The following is a 16,028-nucleotide window of genomic DNA, read 5'->3' as shown; positions in this document are numbered from 1 at the left end:
TAAAATAAGAAGCAGCGCGCGCTGGAAGCATTTCACGCCAGAACGTTACTGTGAAAGTGAAACGTATATTTATTGTTGAAGATATTTAAAGCTACAAGCCATAACCTATAATCCCAGACAATCCCAGACAAAATTCAGGGTCAGGCCCAAAGTCAACGATTTTTTGTTGGCAGAAAACGATCTAGCTGGTGAAGTTCAATGCTATGTTTTCATTTCTTCTTTTGGCAACACACTTTAATGGTCGTGTGAAAAAGAAAAGGTTACGGTTCCAGAGCGGCTGCAGTACGCCATGCGTCCAGACTGTCATCCCGCACGCACCAAGTCCTTTCTCACAAAAACATTCAACGCCCTTAACCTTCGACCCCGACCGCTGGCAGCCAGCTGCAGAAAAAGAGGACTGTGCCATGGGCAGGCCAGGCAGCCAACATGGCCGCACACAATGCAAACAGCCTACGGCCTAATGTACTCTATATAGTAAGCAGTTTAGGTTCTTCAAATTCTTGACTCGTTTGTTGGATTTCCAAGGAATAGGAAATAGTTTCCAAGTATAAAAGGATGTGCGAGAGGGTGACTGCAAACTACATAGAGCAGCTTTGTGGTATGGTGCACTGTCACATGTATTAACGAGTAAAGCAGTTGCACTGAGTTCTGTGAAAAATGTCTGATGGCCCCATCTTTCAAATCCATCAACACCACATCAATCTCTTGTACACAAAACAACCCAGACATTCAAATGCTCAGGACGGGAAATTGTAGCACAACCACCAACTCTTGGTCATCAATGCACACGCGGAGATCCATACTGCGAGCAAAGCAGACTTGACTAGCCTCATTAATAATCTTGATGCTATTCCTAATACAGAAACCTTCTCACTTCAAACGTCCCACACATTGATAACCTGGTCCTGCAAGACTACTGCTTATGAAGCACAGGCAGTTCGAAGAGTCCAGGGGGACCTCGCAGTGTTCTATCGTATATCATGCCTCTGCTCAGTCCCTTTGACCTCCTGCTCGGTTAATTCCCACTGATAACATTCAACACACTGCTGCAGGATCACCAACAGAGCTAGAACCTGCTGCCGCACAAAAACAGCCACTATCCAAATGGTCGATGATGCCCTCCGCCTCACAGAGGCCAACACCGATCTTTTCATCCTCTTATTTTTGGCCTTCAGTGCCATGGACCACCAAAACCCTGCTAGCACACTGCCTCACTGAATGGGCTTCAATGGCATTGCCCTGGATTGCATGGGAGTCTTACTGCCCAACACAGAAATGCGCAGCCACCAACAGGCAGACAATACTCAGGATTTGATTTTAGCATTTATATAGCGCACGAATGCCCTAGGGCGTCTAGGCGCTTGTACCAGAAAGTTCAGCAAGGTGCTGATTGAACATGTTAGTTGGCAAAGAACCAGGTTTTTAGCGATTTTCTAAAAGCTAACAGCGTTCAGCTATTCTTTATGAGGCTGGAAGAGAGTTCTAAGTTTTGACCATCCCTAACAGAAAGCTTCTTCCACCCCATTGCGTTCTCTTGATCAGGGGAGTTTGTAAGAGTTTGCCATGTGCGGATCTTAAATTTCTGGAAGGCACATACCAGTTCAGGTTTTTCTTCAGGAATTGAGGACCAGCGCTGTGCAGTGCCTTAAAAGCTAGGCATTGGGATTTAAACTTGATCCTCTTATCCACTGGGAGCCAATGCAGAGTTCTGAGACAGTGAAAACCTGGCTGGGACCTAGGGAAATCCAGCAGTAGTGTCGCTGCCGCATTTTGGAGGTGCTGTAGCCTCTGCAGAAACTGTGATCGGATACCCACGTACAATACAAGGCATTACCATAATCTATTCTAGATAGGGCTAATGCCGTTATAAGTGTTTTCAGGAAGCCAGCCGGGATAAATAGGTGGACTTTCTGGATCATTTTTAAGATGAAAAATAATAGTAGAGGTGATTGTATTCATCTGGTTCTTAAAAGTCATTTTGTCATCGAAGATTAAACCGATGTTTTTCACCGTCTGCACTGGAACAGGAAAGCCTCCCAAACTGGAGGGCCACCATCTAGGTGACCAGAAGGAGGTATCACTACCTAACTGTAGGACCTCCATTTTACCGCAGTTAAGTTTTAGGCAATTGGACCTCATCCACTGGTTTAGCTGTGTCTTGTAGCTGTTAAAATGATCTGCTGTCTCCAACATTGCTTGACACAGACACCACTAAGTGGGTGTTTTCCTCGTATGATACCACTGAGAAGCAGTGACGTCTGAGGATTGTGGCTATCTGAGTCACGTAGAGATTAAAGAGCGTAGGGCTCAGGGACGAACCCTCTGGCCCCCTGCAGGGGAGTTTAAATTGGTCAGACACGAAAGCTCCAGACTCCACTGATTTAACCCTGTTGGAGAGAAATGATGTCAGCAACTTAAGGGCTGAGCCTCTAATTCCAGATCAGTAAGACTGTTGGCTAATATTTCATGGTTCACGGTGTCAAATTCCGCAGATAGATCTACAAGATCAGTGCAGCCTTACCCCCAGCATCCAGAATAACTCAATTCTTCCGCTGCCATGACCAGAGTGATCTCAGTGCGGTACCCCTCCCGGAACCCGTATTGTGAGGGATCTAGAAGATCCGTGGCAGAGATAAATGCCATGAGCTGGGCATTTAGTATTTCTTAGAGAACCTTAGCGGGAAGGGTAGTCGGCGATAGGTCTGTAGCTGCTAGGATTGGCTGGATCGCCGTTTTCTTTTTGAGGAGTGGAAGAATCCATGTTTTCCAAGCATCAGGGAAAGTACCTGAGCAAATTATCTCCTTATATACAACGGCTGGTTGTTCACTAATATCAGGCACCAGATACAGTCTTTTAGGAGAGGGGTCGTATGGAGCCCCCGATTTGAATGTTTTTACCATCTGGAAAATCTGTTCTGTGGAAGGAAGGGAAAAGGACAAACTGATTAGGTGGGGAAGGAGCTTTAACTGCTACAGGGTTCCCAGATATTGTTTGATCACAGTACGCGTTGAGCAGGATAGGCACACTTGTAGAGTGACTGGATCAATGTTCCCCCATTCACGACCTTTTGAAGTAACATGGAGTTTGTACGGTGTCTGGGAGAGCTGATCAATGCTCAATAAGAACATTATAACTTTATTATCTGACCATGGGACAAGCAGCACTTCAGAGACCTTCAAGGATGAATGAGGAAAATATGCCATCTAAGTTATGCCCTGCATTATGAGTAGCATGCTCAACTATCAGTCTCAGGGAGAAGCTACTGAACCGGAGTTATTGCTCTCCCCTGCCAGATGCACAGCTTAATTTGTAACTTTTCAACAAATACAAATCGCAAACTTGTCCTAGTTTAACAATATTTATTCCATGTATTCCAAAGTTCTTTAGTCATTTATTACTCCATTCACATGCAAGATGCTTATGTTTTCCAATGTTTCTAATGCAACAGATGTGCCTACCCAGACCTTTTTCTGGGGCACGCTGGAATACATAATTCATCCTTGGCAGTTTGTTCTGTTTTTACCCAATGCATTTCTGGCTCCCATTGCCCTTCTTCAGGGCTTCACTATGAAGGGAACGTGACAGTTAAATAACTAAGCAATGCGGAAGTAACTTCAGATACAATTTCAAACTTCCCTGTTGTCACAATGACTCTCTGGTTCAGTGGATTCTATATATTTGCGTGTTACAAGGGTAGAGCACACTGGTCAACACGGCACGCAGCAGGTAAATAACTTTAAGCAAAGCGGAAGAAATGATGTAGAAAGGAGTGCATTCTATTGGCTTTTCTTCAGATACATCAGGGAGAAGCTAACCATGGTGCCGACTAATGAGGATGCATCATGGTCTTCCTGTTTTTCAAGATGGTAATTGAAATCACCTAACACTGAAGTTTGCTGCATCAATACTAGATTCTACAAAAGGGCTAAATGGCATTCAGAAAGGTGGTCTTTGACCTAGGCGGTCTGTATAGGAGAAGGCCCTTAAACATATAGTTTTTACTTAGCATGATCCAAAAGGATATTACTTCGCAATCTGGGGAGTGTCTTGCCACAGACCCTGAAACTAGCAAGTTATCTCTGAAGATAATTGCTAGCCCCTCATCTCACTTGTCTGCCTGATCTACTCTAAGAATCTAGCAGCCTGCAGGTATGTCTAAGCCCAGCTCTGGGTCGGAGGATTCATCCACCCAGGTTTCAGTGACCAATGCCAAGTGGAGTTTATATGAGCCCACCATCTCTGCAAATTCTGTATTGTGTTTAGGTAAGCACTAGGGGGAAGAACAATGCTAAATGCAAGTTATTCAAGCATTATAGGTTATATCTTTCAGGCTACACACCAAAGATGATATATGAAAAAGAGTGTATTATGATAAATATATACACATGTCTATGTTGTTAAATTATGTAGGTTTATCAAAAACTCTTTATTCAAATTAAATACTTAAATTCTTGTTTAATCAGTTTCAAAATATATTTTTATAAATGTTCTGATAAATATTAATACATGAAACATACTACAATATAATCATATCCAGGAAAAACATATGTACACACATATAAAATACCCAGACAACTAATTGACTTAATTATGCATTGAAAATACAAATGGAAAAAGGAGCAGATGAGCTGTAAACAATTGGAAGGCTGGCGGTAGATGGAAGCTACAAGCGTTTCGGCTGGGGTGCCTTCATAAGGGGACCGTCTCAACTTTTTTTTTTCTTTTTAAATAATCGATCTAGGTGCTGGAATCAAGGTCAACATTTCTTATGGTTGCTAACTCTCAGGGGGAGCCTGGTTTACTGTACTTAAATTGAAAAGGAAATGCTTTGCGGATGCAAAGACTTTGTATATCATCTGCTTTGTTATTTGAAGCCACTCTGTAGAAACAGATCTGCAATATACCTGTATTTTCAGAGTAAAACTCGAGTGGGCAGTAACGTCAATGTGGTCTTAAGGGGGATCCTTGAGTAGAGTACTCAGACGTTAATCCTGTATGTGGTTGGTTGAGTGAGATTTATATTTACAGGGCTCTAGAGTCCATGCTGGAGGTAAATTGAATAAGAGTCCAAACTTCTAAAAGTCAACCGGCAAATGCTTGCGCTATGATGGTATCGGAAGAAAGGCTCTCCGTGATCTATTCGGGAACAAAATTTGTGTTTAGGTAAGGACCGTGCATTAATGAGCATACATAGGAACACCTTTGTGGCTCCTGGTTTCAGATGTTTATGTGGGGTGGCCACAGCACTGTTTCTGACCTTAGTGAAGCAGAGGTATAGTTTGCTCTGGTAGTTTGAACTGGTGACATTGCCTGGGCTCGCTCTGTAGGTCTAATAAAGGGCAGTTATGGTTTCCTACTGCCTTGTTTAGTGTCATAAGATCATCCCTTGAGTATATAATAGTTTACTCTACTCCTGGGGAAAAACGGGCATGGGTTATTGCGCTGGGTGCAATCCGGGCACAGACGGGCTTGCCTTTGGTGTGCTGTCCATCACCACCCCCTGTTTAATTATTTTGTCCACCATAAGCGTGGAAGGGTATACTCAGACGTGAGTCCCTAGCTCATTGCACCATCCGGATTCAAGCAAGCCGGGCCGAAGACGGCTGAAATGCCAGAAACTGGTCCCCGGTAGCTTGTTTCCTTCCCAGTGAAAGAATTGGCTTGGTAGTTTGGTTTGCCCTGTTCCCATGATACACTGGGCCAGGGACAGACTAATTTGCATATAGCCAGGTTCTGAGCTGTGATGGTGCAGTGAGCTGAAAAACGGTGTTGGATTAAGCCCAGATCTCTTGACTGGGTGAGAGTATTCTGCTTAATTCAGAAACTCTGTCCATCACCACCCCCTGTTTAATTATTTTGTCCACCATAAGCGTGGAAGGGTATACTCAGACGTGAGTCCCTAGCTCATTGCACCATCAGGATTCAAGCAAGCCGGGGCGAAGACTGCTGAAATGCCAGAAACCGGTCCCCGGTAGCTTGTGTTCTTCCCAGTGAAAGAATTGGCTTGGTAGTTTGGTTTGCCCTGTTCCCATGATACACTGGGCCAGGGACAGACTAATTTGCATATAGCCAGGTTCTGAGCTGGGATGGTGCAGTGAGCTGAAAAACGGTGTTGGATTAAGCCCAGATCTCTTGACTGGGTGAGAGTATTCTGCTTAATTCAGAAACTCTGTCCATCACCACCCCCTGTTGTTTAATCATTTGGTGTGCTGGCGGCATGCCCACTGCATGCGTTCGCTGAATGTGTGCACCGGCATCAGCTAATAAGGTGGTTGCGGCAGGAAACTTGCTCGCGCACCACCCGATAATGCCTTTAGCTGCTGGAAGTGAGGAGGACTATTAACTGGTCCATACACGCCCTCTGAGCAAACGGCACTGGTCGCATCGGAACAGAGCAGAGACCGGGATCCTAATGATCACCAGGTGAGTACGTGTGGAAATAGCCATAGCAAGAATACTTTAAAGTAATAAAATGTTTAAGCACAACGAGGGTCGTAAACTTTAAAAATGATAAAAATAGTCAAGAGCAACGAGGCACGCAGTAATAATGAAAATTGAACAGTTGTTTTAAAATAGGGTGCAGCAACCGCGGCATCCAGCTAAGTGACATCCAGCTAATATATTACCCCAAATAAGACCTCCCTCACCACCATCCAATCATGGATGTCCAAGGTCCTTCTCAAACTAAAGATGACCTTAAAAGAGTTTGTGCTTATGGTAATGAAATTGCTCAGAGAGAGGAACATACAATATTTCGCCCTCGACTGCTGTTGAGTTTCCACATCAATCAAACCCTTAAATGCTAAATACCCATCATGCATAAGACCAAAATCATCTGATATTAGCTGTTCTAAGATAACTTCAGACCAGTCTAACAGGCACTGACCTTTCCTCGCTATAGACAATAGTCTACTTGCCAACATCCCAGAAACCCATGTGATGAATCTGAAAAGCATTCTCCAGTCAGTGGTGCGACTACTTGTCTTTGAAAATTAAAAAAACAATGAGCAACAACACTTCAGTATTTAAAATCTATGACGACAGTGTGATGGGTCATACTCATTGATGCAGCTTTGTAAGACTACAGTTCATAAGAGCACAAAAAAACAAGACTGCAGGCCTTTTCCTGCTGTACACCATGAGAGTGGACATCTAATGACACAGACTAGGCATTTTCACTTGCAGTGATCTAAAATCGGGTCCCAGATGGACACATCTGCTTATGCTAGGCTATTGTTCTCTACAGATAGTTATCAAGAATCCTCAGTCTGAAAAGCAGCACACAATTATAAAGCACCAAACAGCCTAATCTTTGGGATTTTGGCACTAATTTGGATTAATTTACAAGCCTGGCTCATTAGCGATGTGCATATAAAACAAACTATATCTATTAGTTTCCAGTATGACATAAGTGAAAGTCTTTGGAGGAAAAAAACCGAGGTGCTATGCCATGACTTGACACTATGAAACAGCCAATCACCCCAATTGAAATAAATGTGTTGATAGAGTTGGAGGGTTAGAAATTTGCTTAGGAGAAAAAGCAGTACAAACAACTATAATGAATGGCTTCTTACTTGCCCACCATTACAGAGGAAACCAGTAACACTAAGCCTTGCGAAAGCTAACTTTTTGATGGTAATGGACCAAGACTGAATAAGCGATTAGCCCCAAAATGAGATAAGCATTACACTTCAAGAGAATGGAATTCTTGGAACATAGTAAATCTCTTAGAGATGAACATTTCTGGCGAGCATGAACAAGTGTTGTGTAGGCAAGCTTGTGGAAAGCCCACCTCAATGACCCTTAATACAAAGTATTAGAGAAGGTGTGGCTGGATACAGCAATATGTTTTAGGTTCTTTGTAAGGTAGGGAATTGTAGGGTGTGAAAGTATTGCTCCTTCATTTTCCTGTTATATGTTCCTGGAACAAAAATTAATTAAAATCAAAAGTTACAAAACTAATTCCCTGAAATGGAATAAGCCATTTCCAAAAATACTACTCCTTTTTATTTTAAATCAGAGGAGAAATCTTGCAACTAAAATGGTGAAATAGTTTTAACAATCAAGAATATTATCTGAGCAAATTCCATACTTTGTGGTATATCTTCAGCTCTGTAGATTTTAAGCAGGAAAGTAACCCATCTAAGTGCAACGCCAGCTGGCAGTAACAGGTTACTCTCAACATCATCAGCTTCACTCTCCTTATCTCGCTTTTCCACCTGTTGTAAGTAAAGTATATGAAAAATGAATGCAGGCATATGTGCAATCAACACAGTACAACATGCATTCTTTAGATTAAGACCTTAGCAATTCTCATAAAAAATGCAACGTCAATTCTAAAAACAGAGCAACATTTGTTGAACATTTTAAGTAATGCAGAGTTTCAGAAAGTCTAAGCAGCATAATCTATAGAATACACTTTACAAAGAGCAAACATGTTTATCTTTGCCAAAAAAGCACCAAAATTCAGTTAATAACCCTTCATACTAATTGACAAAGTTGTCCATGTTCACCCCATGAGCAAGCTAAATTCAACTTGCACCGATCAGTGGACTTCATCTGTTTAGACTCTATAAAAGGTGTGGTTTGATGAGAACTTTAGTATGGCTGACTCTGGGGATTACGAGGCTCGATAATTGAAGATTATATTTTAATATCTGTGGCTCATTGTGGAACGCACATCCGTTTGGGAAAGGAATCTCTGGCTTAAAGTCTTGCCTAAATCAGGAGCCACTAATTCGCTTTTAACATGTTCTTATGCGTTCAAATCTACACATACCTACCCCTAGTAGCAGCACTCTGAAACAAAGGAGTCCTAATTTATAATCGTGGGTATAATTGCTAATAAAGATCGCATCAGCAGTGAACCTGCTGAAATGTGTTTACTTAAAGTGAGACTGGACTGCGGTCAAATAAATTTAGTAAATGGTCCACTCATTTCAATTCATATAGGCCTGAAGTCGTCGTAATGGTTTGGTGCAAAAGAACTGCTGAGTATTTCACTATTTCGAATTCAGTCTTAGAACATTTGGGAAAGTGGCAAGAAGTTGGCGAATATCAGATTTCCTGCAGGATGTATTTGGTTAGTGTATTTAGTTTAGGTGTAGTGGTATAGCGAATTGAATATAGCATTAAAGCCCCCAGTAGCAGGCTCTTCTGGTCATTAAAGGCAAGCTCCAAAGTTTAACAAGGAATCAGGCCTTTAATGGCTGGTAGAGCCAGTTATGGAGGGCTCGAAGGCTATTAGAACATTTCGCCCCCAGAGGGCAGAATGTTCCAATTAGTAAAAACAAACGCCTCTCAGAGCCCGAGGGGGTTTAAATCCCCTTGGGCTCGGACAAAGTCAAACATTGGAATGTTGGAGCTCCTGGTTTCTACCGGCCATTACAAGCCCAGAGCACTCCATTGTTTTAAATGGAGCTACCAAGTAACCCTGGACGGAACACTACGCTACGGTCTGGGAGTGTGCCTAGTTTGCACAACTACACGAACTGCACGTAGCACAATGCAAAAACGCGTAGCAGGCATTTTTTGCTCACTCACGGTCCTGATCATCAAGTTGGCGACCGTGTGCAAGCAAAATCACCATCCCGGCGAGACTATTTCCGCGTTTGCGATCGGCAACTTGATGTTGCTGATCAGGAATGAGGAAAAAGTCTCAACGTGAGGATTAATTTGCTCGCTCGCAGTCGCCAACTTAACATGGAGGACCGCGAATGAGCAAAAAATGCCTGCTACGCTACGCGGTCCTCAACAGCAAGTTGGGGACCGCGAGCGAGCAAACTAAAATAAACCTCCCAGCGAGATTCTCAATGCGGGGAGGACAGGTTTCTCATTGCGAGTGGTGGCGTATGCTCGCGACTGCTCGTGATGAGAAACTACCAGTCTGTGTTGAGAAAGCTGCAGCTCGAGTAGAAATCTACTCGAGCAGCAGCAAACGACTGCTTACACTGTGCAATATGCCGTTTGCAATGATTGCACAGTGCGGAAAAGCATCCGGCACTGTGCACTTCGCACAGCTATGCGTAGCGCTACTACGCCCAGGGTTACTCCCAACATTCCAATGTTTTAAATATGAATACATTTCTAGAAGTTCATTTAACAAACATGTTGAGCCCAGGTTTAGTATATTTAGAGATTTATAAAGAACAGATGCTCACTAATGTTTTGTCAAAGAAGATCACAGTGATGACATCTGGGGAATCAAATACCTTGTACATTTTAATACTGTGTGTGAATTATATGCTGCCCATTTAAGTGTTATATCAAGGTAAGAGTAACTGTTGTATTCATTAGGAGGACATGTCAGGTAACGTTTTTATGGTGTCAAAATCATTAAAATTGGAATGACTGGGCTCATGGGACGGGCAACTCCTAACCGGTACCTGCAGAGCTACACCGCCTACATTCTTTCTACTCTTAAAGTGAAGGGATCTATACATTTCTGATCACAAGTAGGTGGAGCACAGTTGCTGGTGAATGTGAAAGGCCCAAACATAGCTCATATTTTGCTCTTGGGTGCAGAACTGGCGTGTGACAGCACTTGCCTATTTCAGATAATGCGAAGTTTGCTGGAAGAGACTTATAGTCCTTATGAAGAGTGTATTCCCTCGCTCCGTCACTGAAAAGCCTCTTTACTTCACATGGACTCTTTACGGCTAAGCAGTTAGAACAATTGCAAAAGAATGGACTAAATGTGCTGGGACTACCATCTCTAATATATGCATTGCTTATCAGAGCAATACAAATGAAGCAGGAAATTGGTATAGAAGACACACAAAGCCATGCCCTGTTACAAGAGGTGCTCAGGTATGGGGATAGTAAATACTAGTTGGTTGTACAAGAGTGAGAGCCAGGACCAAAGTAGCAGTACCCGACGTTGGGTCCGAATGGAAAGCAAGCTAACAAAGGACTTAAAGGATAAAGAGTGGAGCAACATACTGCAATATCCACAAAAAGGAACATGAAATTTAAATACATGCAATTCAATCAGATTTTTTAGACAAAGCACATCTTCCACCTAAACCGTTGAATAAATTATATATCCCCCTCGGATTGGACATGCCCCAGATGCCTACGTGGGAACGTGGCTCTCTACTAAATGGTTTGCGACTGTCCAATTATCAAGACCCATTGACAACAGCTTACAAATATACTAGAAGCAACTGGGCGGTGGTATAACCTGCTCAAGCCAATATACTGCATTTAAAGCAAATTGAAAAGACCCAAGCTAAAGAAAGTCCATTAACTTGCCCTCCTTATTGAGACAAGATCAATAGCAATGGCGTTTACCATAGGCCCCCTCTCATATACAGGCAGAAAGAAGTAAATTGATGGGCATCATTACATAGGGAAGAAAGACGTGGTGTCAGGAAAAGGATATGTGAGAAGTGGTCACAACATTTGAAAGTAAGGTGAGAGGTGGTCACAACATTTAATACTACGCTGACACCTAGAGTGGCCGCCAACACTAAACACCACCTTAAATAATTTGCATTATATTGGTGATACAGACTTTGGAGCTAGCCTGCAAACATCCTGTCAGATTGTAGCACCTGCTTCTAAAATACTCCATAACCACGCACTAAACGGTATGGTGGAGACCGTGATAGAACAGTCAATTGTACATAATATTACCCTCCCTAAACGCATCCTTAAAACTAGTATGATGACCTTGACGATAACCTTGGGCACATATACACTCTACACAACTACTGCTCCTAACTAAGAGTCTCCACCAAGAAGTCGAACCCTTGGTACGATGGCAGACTCAATGAAGACAGACGGGCTATGCGAATGGCAGAGCGCACCTGGAGATATGATCCCTCAGCACTGCACCTAAAAACGCTGAAGAACAAGAGAAATGCCTATTTTAGGAAAATCAAGCGTTCGAAATCTAACTTCTTCAGCCTCCAGCTGGACCAAGCAAAGAACCGTCCAAGAAAACTGTTCGAACTAGCCAAAACTCAAACTAAGATGCAGCCGCTACAATCAAACAGCGCAACAAGCGATTTTCCACACTGTGAAGACTTTTCTGCATTCTTCAAGCTAAAGACTGACAACATAAGAAGTGATCTTCTCAATGATTTAAGCCGATACTCCAGCCCCAACAGCATGACCACCACTCACCCTAAAAACAACGCTTCATGGACGTCATTCGACACCTACACTGAAGAGACAATTCACAATCTGCTCGGCACCTTGAAGCCCGCTAATCACTTCACAGACACCCTACCTGCTAATGCTGTGAAAGACTTCACCCCCCTGCTCCTCCCACTCTGGACCAAAATCATTAACAGCTCCCTTCAAGAAGGTCTCATCCCTGACTCCCTCAAGGAAGGGCAAGTCACACCCATACTCAAGAAACCTACAGCTGACCCGGCTGACCTGAACAACTATTGCCCTATCACCAATATCCCCACCTTGGCAAAGCTACTGGAAAAATGTGTACAAATCCAACTGACAAAACACATCGATCAGGTTGACCTCCTCCACCCTCATCAATCAGGCTTCCGAGCGAAACACAGCACGGAAACTGCTATGACGCACATAATTGACGACGCCCTCCAAATCCTTGATCGCAACGATTCCTGCCTACTCATCCTTCTTGACCTCTCCTCAGCTTTTGATACTGTCAAACATGAGAACCTACTGGAGCTGCTAAATACCAGAATGGGTCTATCCGGGACTGTTCTCAAATGGTTCACTTCCTTCCTACATAACCGGTCTCAGAAGTTCAAGATCAACAACGTGCTGTCTTCATCGGTGCCTGTAACCTTAGGCGCCCCACAAGGCTCCTCCCTATCCCCCACTTTGTTCAACCTCGTCATGGAACCACTCACCACCTAGCTTCAAGCATCTAATGTACACTTCCATATGTACGCCGATGACACTCAACTTTACCTCAAGCTACAATCCCCGGAAGACATCAAGCTTCTGAACGCCACACTCAGAAACACCCAATCATAGTTGGCCGATAATCACCTCAAACTAAATGCTCTGAAAACTGAGTTCCTTCTGATCTCACCTCCCACGAAGATTGCCATCACCCAGACCTGGCTCAACCAACTAACGGCTTTCAATGTCCAACCCACCATCGTGCAATCTGCGAAATCCTTAGGCATTACACTGGACGCCAAGCTCAACATACAGCAGCACGTTAGCAAAGCTACTAAAGGAGCTAACTTCCAAAGCAACACTTTGAGGAAACTTAAACCTTTCCTCCCTGCTAAGGACTTCCGAACTGCTGTACAGGCCCTAGTTATCTCCAGCATAGACTACGGAATTGTGGCCCTTAGCGGACTCCCCATTACAACAACCGCACCCCTAAGAGCCTCCTTGAACGCTGCTGCGAGACTCATCACTGGTTCAAGGAAACATTTGCATATATCCCCGGATTTAAAGTCCCTGAACTGGCTGCTCTTTGAGGCCAGAATACAGCTGAAAATAGCCGTTATGACACACTCGGCCGTTCACCACAAGTCACCCAGCTACCTCACCCAAAAGCTGACTATATCTGGAGGCTCGAGAACCAATAGAAGCACAAAAAATCTACTCCTGAAACCTCGTAGATTGCGGAAGGAAAAAACATGCAAACGCTCCTTCTCAGGAATGGCCCCCAGGATCTGGAATGCACTCCCTCCTGAAACCAGGCTTCTCTCCTCCACGGCACTTTTTAAGAGGTAAAAGCCTTCCTTATGGCCAAGTTCACCTGAACTCTTCTGCTGCTGGAACAGAGACTTCTGCACCGTTGCCGCTGGACTGGTTACCTGATTGACTATTGGTATTATTTTTGTACATGACTGATATCCTAGTATGCTACCGACTACTATATTGCTCCTAATAGTTGGTTCCAATTACCCTCCTGCTGCCCCTACCCCCTGTCCCTGCGAGCTTTAAGAAAGAGGTAAATGCCTAAGCTCACCTGGTCACTATTGCTGCGGGACCCAAGACTCGGTACTGTTTCTGTATTATTATTTACATGTCGCTTACTGGTTTTATATATGTATTGCTGCTATCCTTTGCTGCTAGGCTACCATATTGTACCCCATAGTGGATTTATCCACCCTCCAGTTGCCCCTACACCTATTTCTGTAAAGCGCTCTGATATCTGTAAAGATCTTGTTCGCGCTATATAAAACTTTGAATAAATAAATAAACTATCCAGTCCCGGTTATAAAGTTTAGTAAATTCACTAAAATTCGATTTGTGGTTTAATCCTCTTGTAATAAATGACCTACACATTTGATCGACAGCTGCTTTATTACCCTTTTCTATTCTCTAGTTCTTACTCGCTCAATTACTTATAGATCTAGAATTATCTTGCATCTCTGTCCCGAGAGGGTAGTAAAAGCAATTAAAGGAACTGTTGGGCACTGCGCATCAGGACCAACCAATAGTAGCCCTTAGCGTGGAAATAATGTGACGCCCTTCCTTCCTTTCCACACTGTCTTAAGTATGTGTTACTGTAATGTGGTGACAATTGTTTTCTATTTGTCGAATTTTATTTTTATTTTGCTCCCTTGCTGTAGCTGTGAACCATGATGAATAATTTTGTTGCAAGTTACTGTAATAAGTTGCTGTATCAACTGTCTATTTTTATACCTTTTATCTTTTTATAACTTTTATAGCTTTTATGGCGCGAGTTGTCGTAATAAAGCTTATACAACAATTATAGATATGGCAATATCTAAATAAACTTATACCACTAAACATGCTGAAAATGGTGACATGCTGTACCGTACAATTTATTAGGGAAAGTTGTTAGGGGAGTATATAAACAGAAAATGTGTGCAACAATAATGCCTTGCTTTTATTGCACATCGTTTGAAACCAATGAAATTGTTGAATTTAAAAAAAGTCGCGTTGTGTCTGAAAATAATGCATGTTAGTCTCCATCGCCAAAAAGGCAAAACATACGCTTGAATAATTATGCACTTGTTTAAAAAAATTGGGTAACTATGATTTTTTTTGTTCAAGCAGGTTTGCTCACTTTAAAACCTTCATGCGTTTAGTCAGTTAGAGAATAATGCACAATGCAACGATGATGTAGACTGGAGGGATGAAGTAACTGCCTTTTACCCACTTGTCAAAAGTTAACAAGTCTCCAAGGTAAATAGTTAACAAGGTGCAAAAAAAAGTAAAGCAGCTGTCATTCAAATGTAAATCAGTGAGAACCTGCAATTCATATTTGTTCCGTTTTTTGGCTCCCTTTTCTGTATTTAATTTTCAACACACAACACAAGCTTGTGAGTAGGCATAAGGTCTGAGGTTGCGGCGTCTTGTGACACACTGGCCCAACAAAGCCACACGATCTCTGGTAAAAGGTGCAGGCTTCTTCCTTCGAAGGTGTACCAGACAAGACACGCAGTGGGTAGTTAGGCATTTTTTTAGCAGGGCGGGGTTGGTGGTGAAGGGAATGAAAGAAGACAGAGACCAAGGGTGTGGCCATATTACTGGAGGTGATTGCTTGTTCTCTATGGAATTTGAGCCGTGCAAGACTTGCATAGCAACCAGCAGAGAGTAAACTTTACCATTATGTGTCAAATCGACAATAAGACGGGAGACCTCCGCCTAGTAAAAAATGGCACACATAATTTTACTAGTACTGGTCTCTGTCACGGTCAATGCTTAATTTGTAATAAAGTTAAGTGCCAGGGTCCTCATCAGGATGCCACTGCAACCTGCACCACCCACTGCCCCTCCCTGCCAATGACAGCACCAACACAACTACTAACCAATTACACTCCTACAGGTGTGACAATCCAGACTGTTCCAGGACCCCAAAGCTAAAAGTATAGTTTGGGCAGCAGGTATTAGTCATATTTAATATATACTGAATTAGTACACAACTATTGCTGTGCTCCCCTCTAAATCATACAAACAGCTCTACCATGTGGCAGACTGTCGATGGTGCTGGTGCCGAGCACCGGAAAACACCGGCTTAAATTAAGCACCGGTCACAGTGGTACTTTATTCTCGACGTTCCTGGGGGTGAACAAAGCACAACACAAAGACAACAGGACAC

The 16,028-nt window shown here is 43.0% G+C and overlaps 1 protein-coding gene across 2 annotated transcripts in view; it reads right to left on the bottom strand.

Moving 5' to 3' along the window:
• MYOF (myoferlin) overlaps positions 1–16,028 on the bottom strand; it is a 550,379-nt gene that overhangs the window by 253,590 nt on the left and 280,761 nt on the right. For both annotated transcript variants that reach the window (XM_086922487.1, XM_086922488.1), the window contains exon 12: positions 8,094–8,220. In XM_086922487.1, the coding sequence (XP_086778613.1) occupies positions 8,094–8,220 (127 nt within the window). The remainder of the gene's footprint in view (positions 1–8,093; positions 8,221–16,028) is intronic.

Source organism: Lissotriton vulgaris, chromosome 5 (assembly GCF_964263255.1).
Source record: "Lissotriton vulgaris chromosome 5, aLisVul1.2, whole genome shotgun sequence".
NCBI lineage: Eukaryota > Metazoa > Chordata > Amphibia > Caudata > Salamandridae > Lissotriton > Lissotriton vulgaris.
Note: the sequence above shows the minus strand (reverse complement) of the source record. Positions and strands in the feature narration are given on the sequence as shown.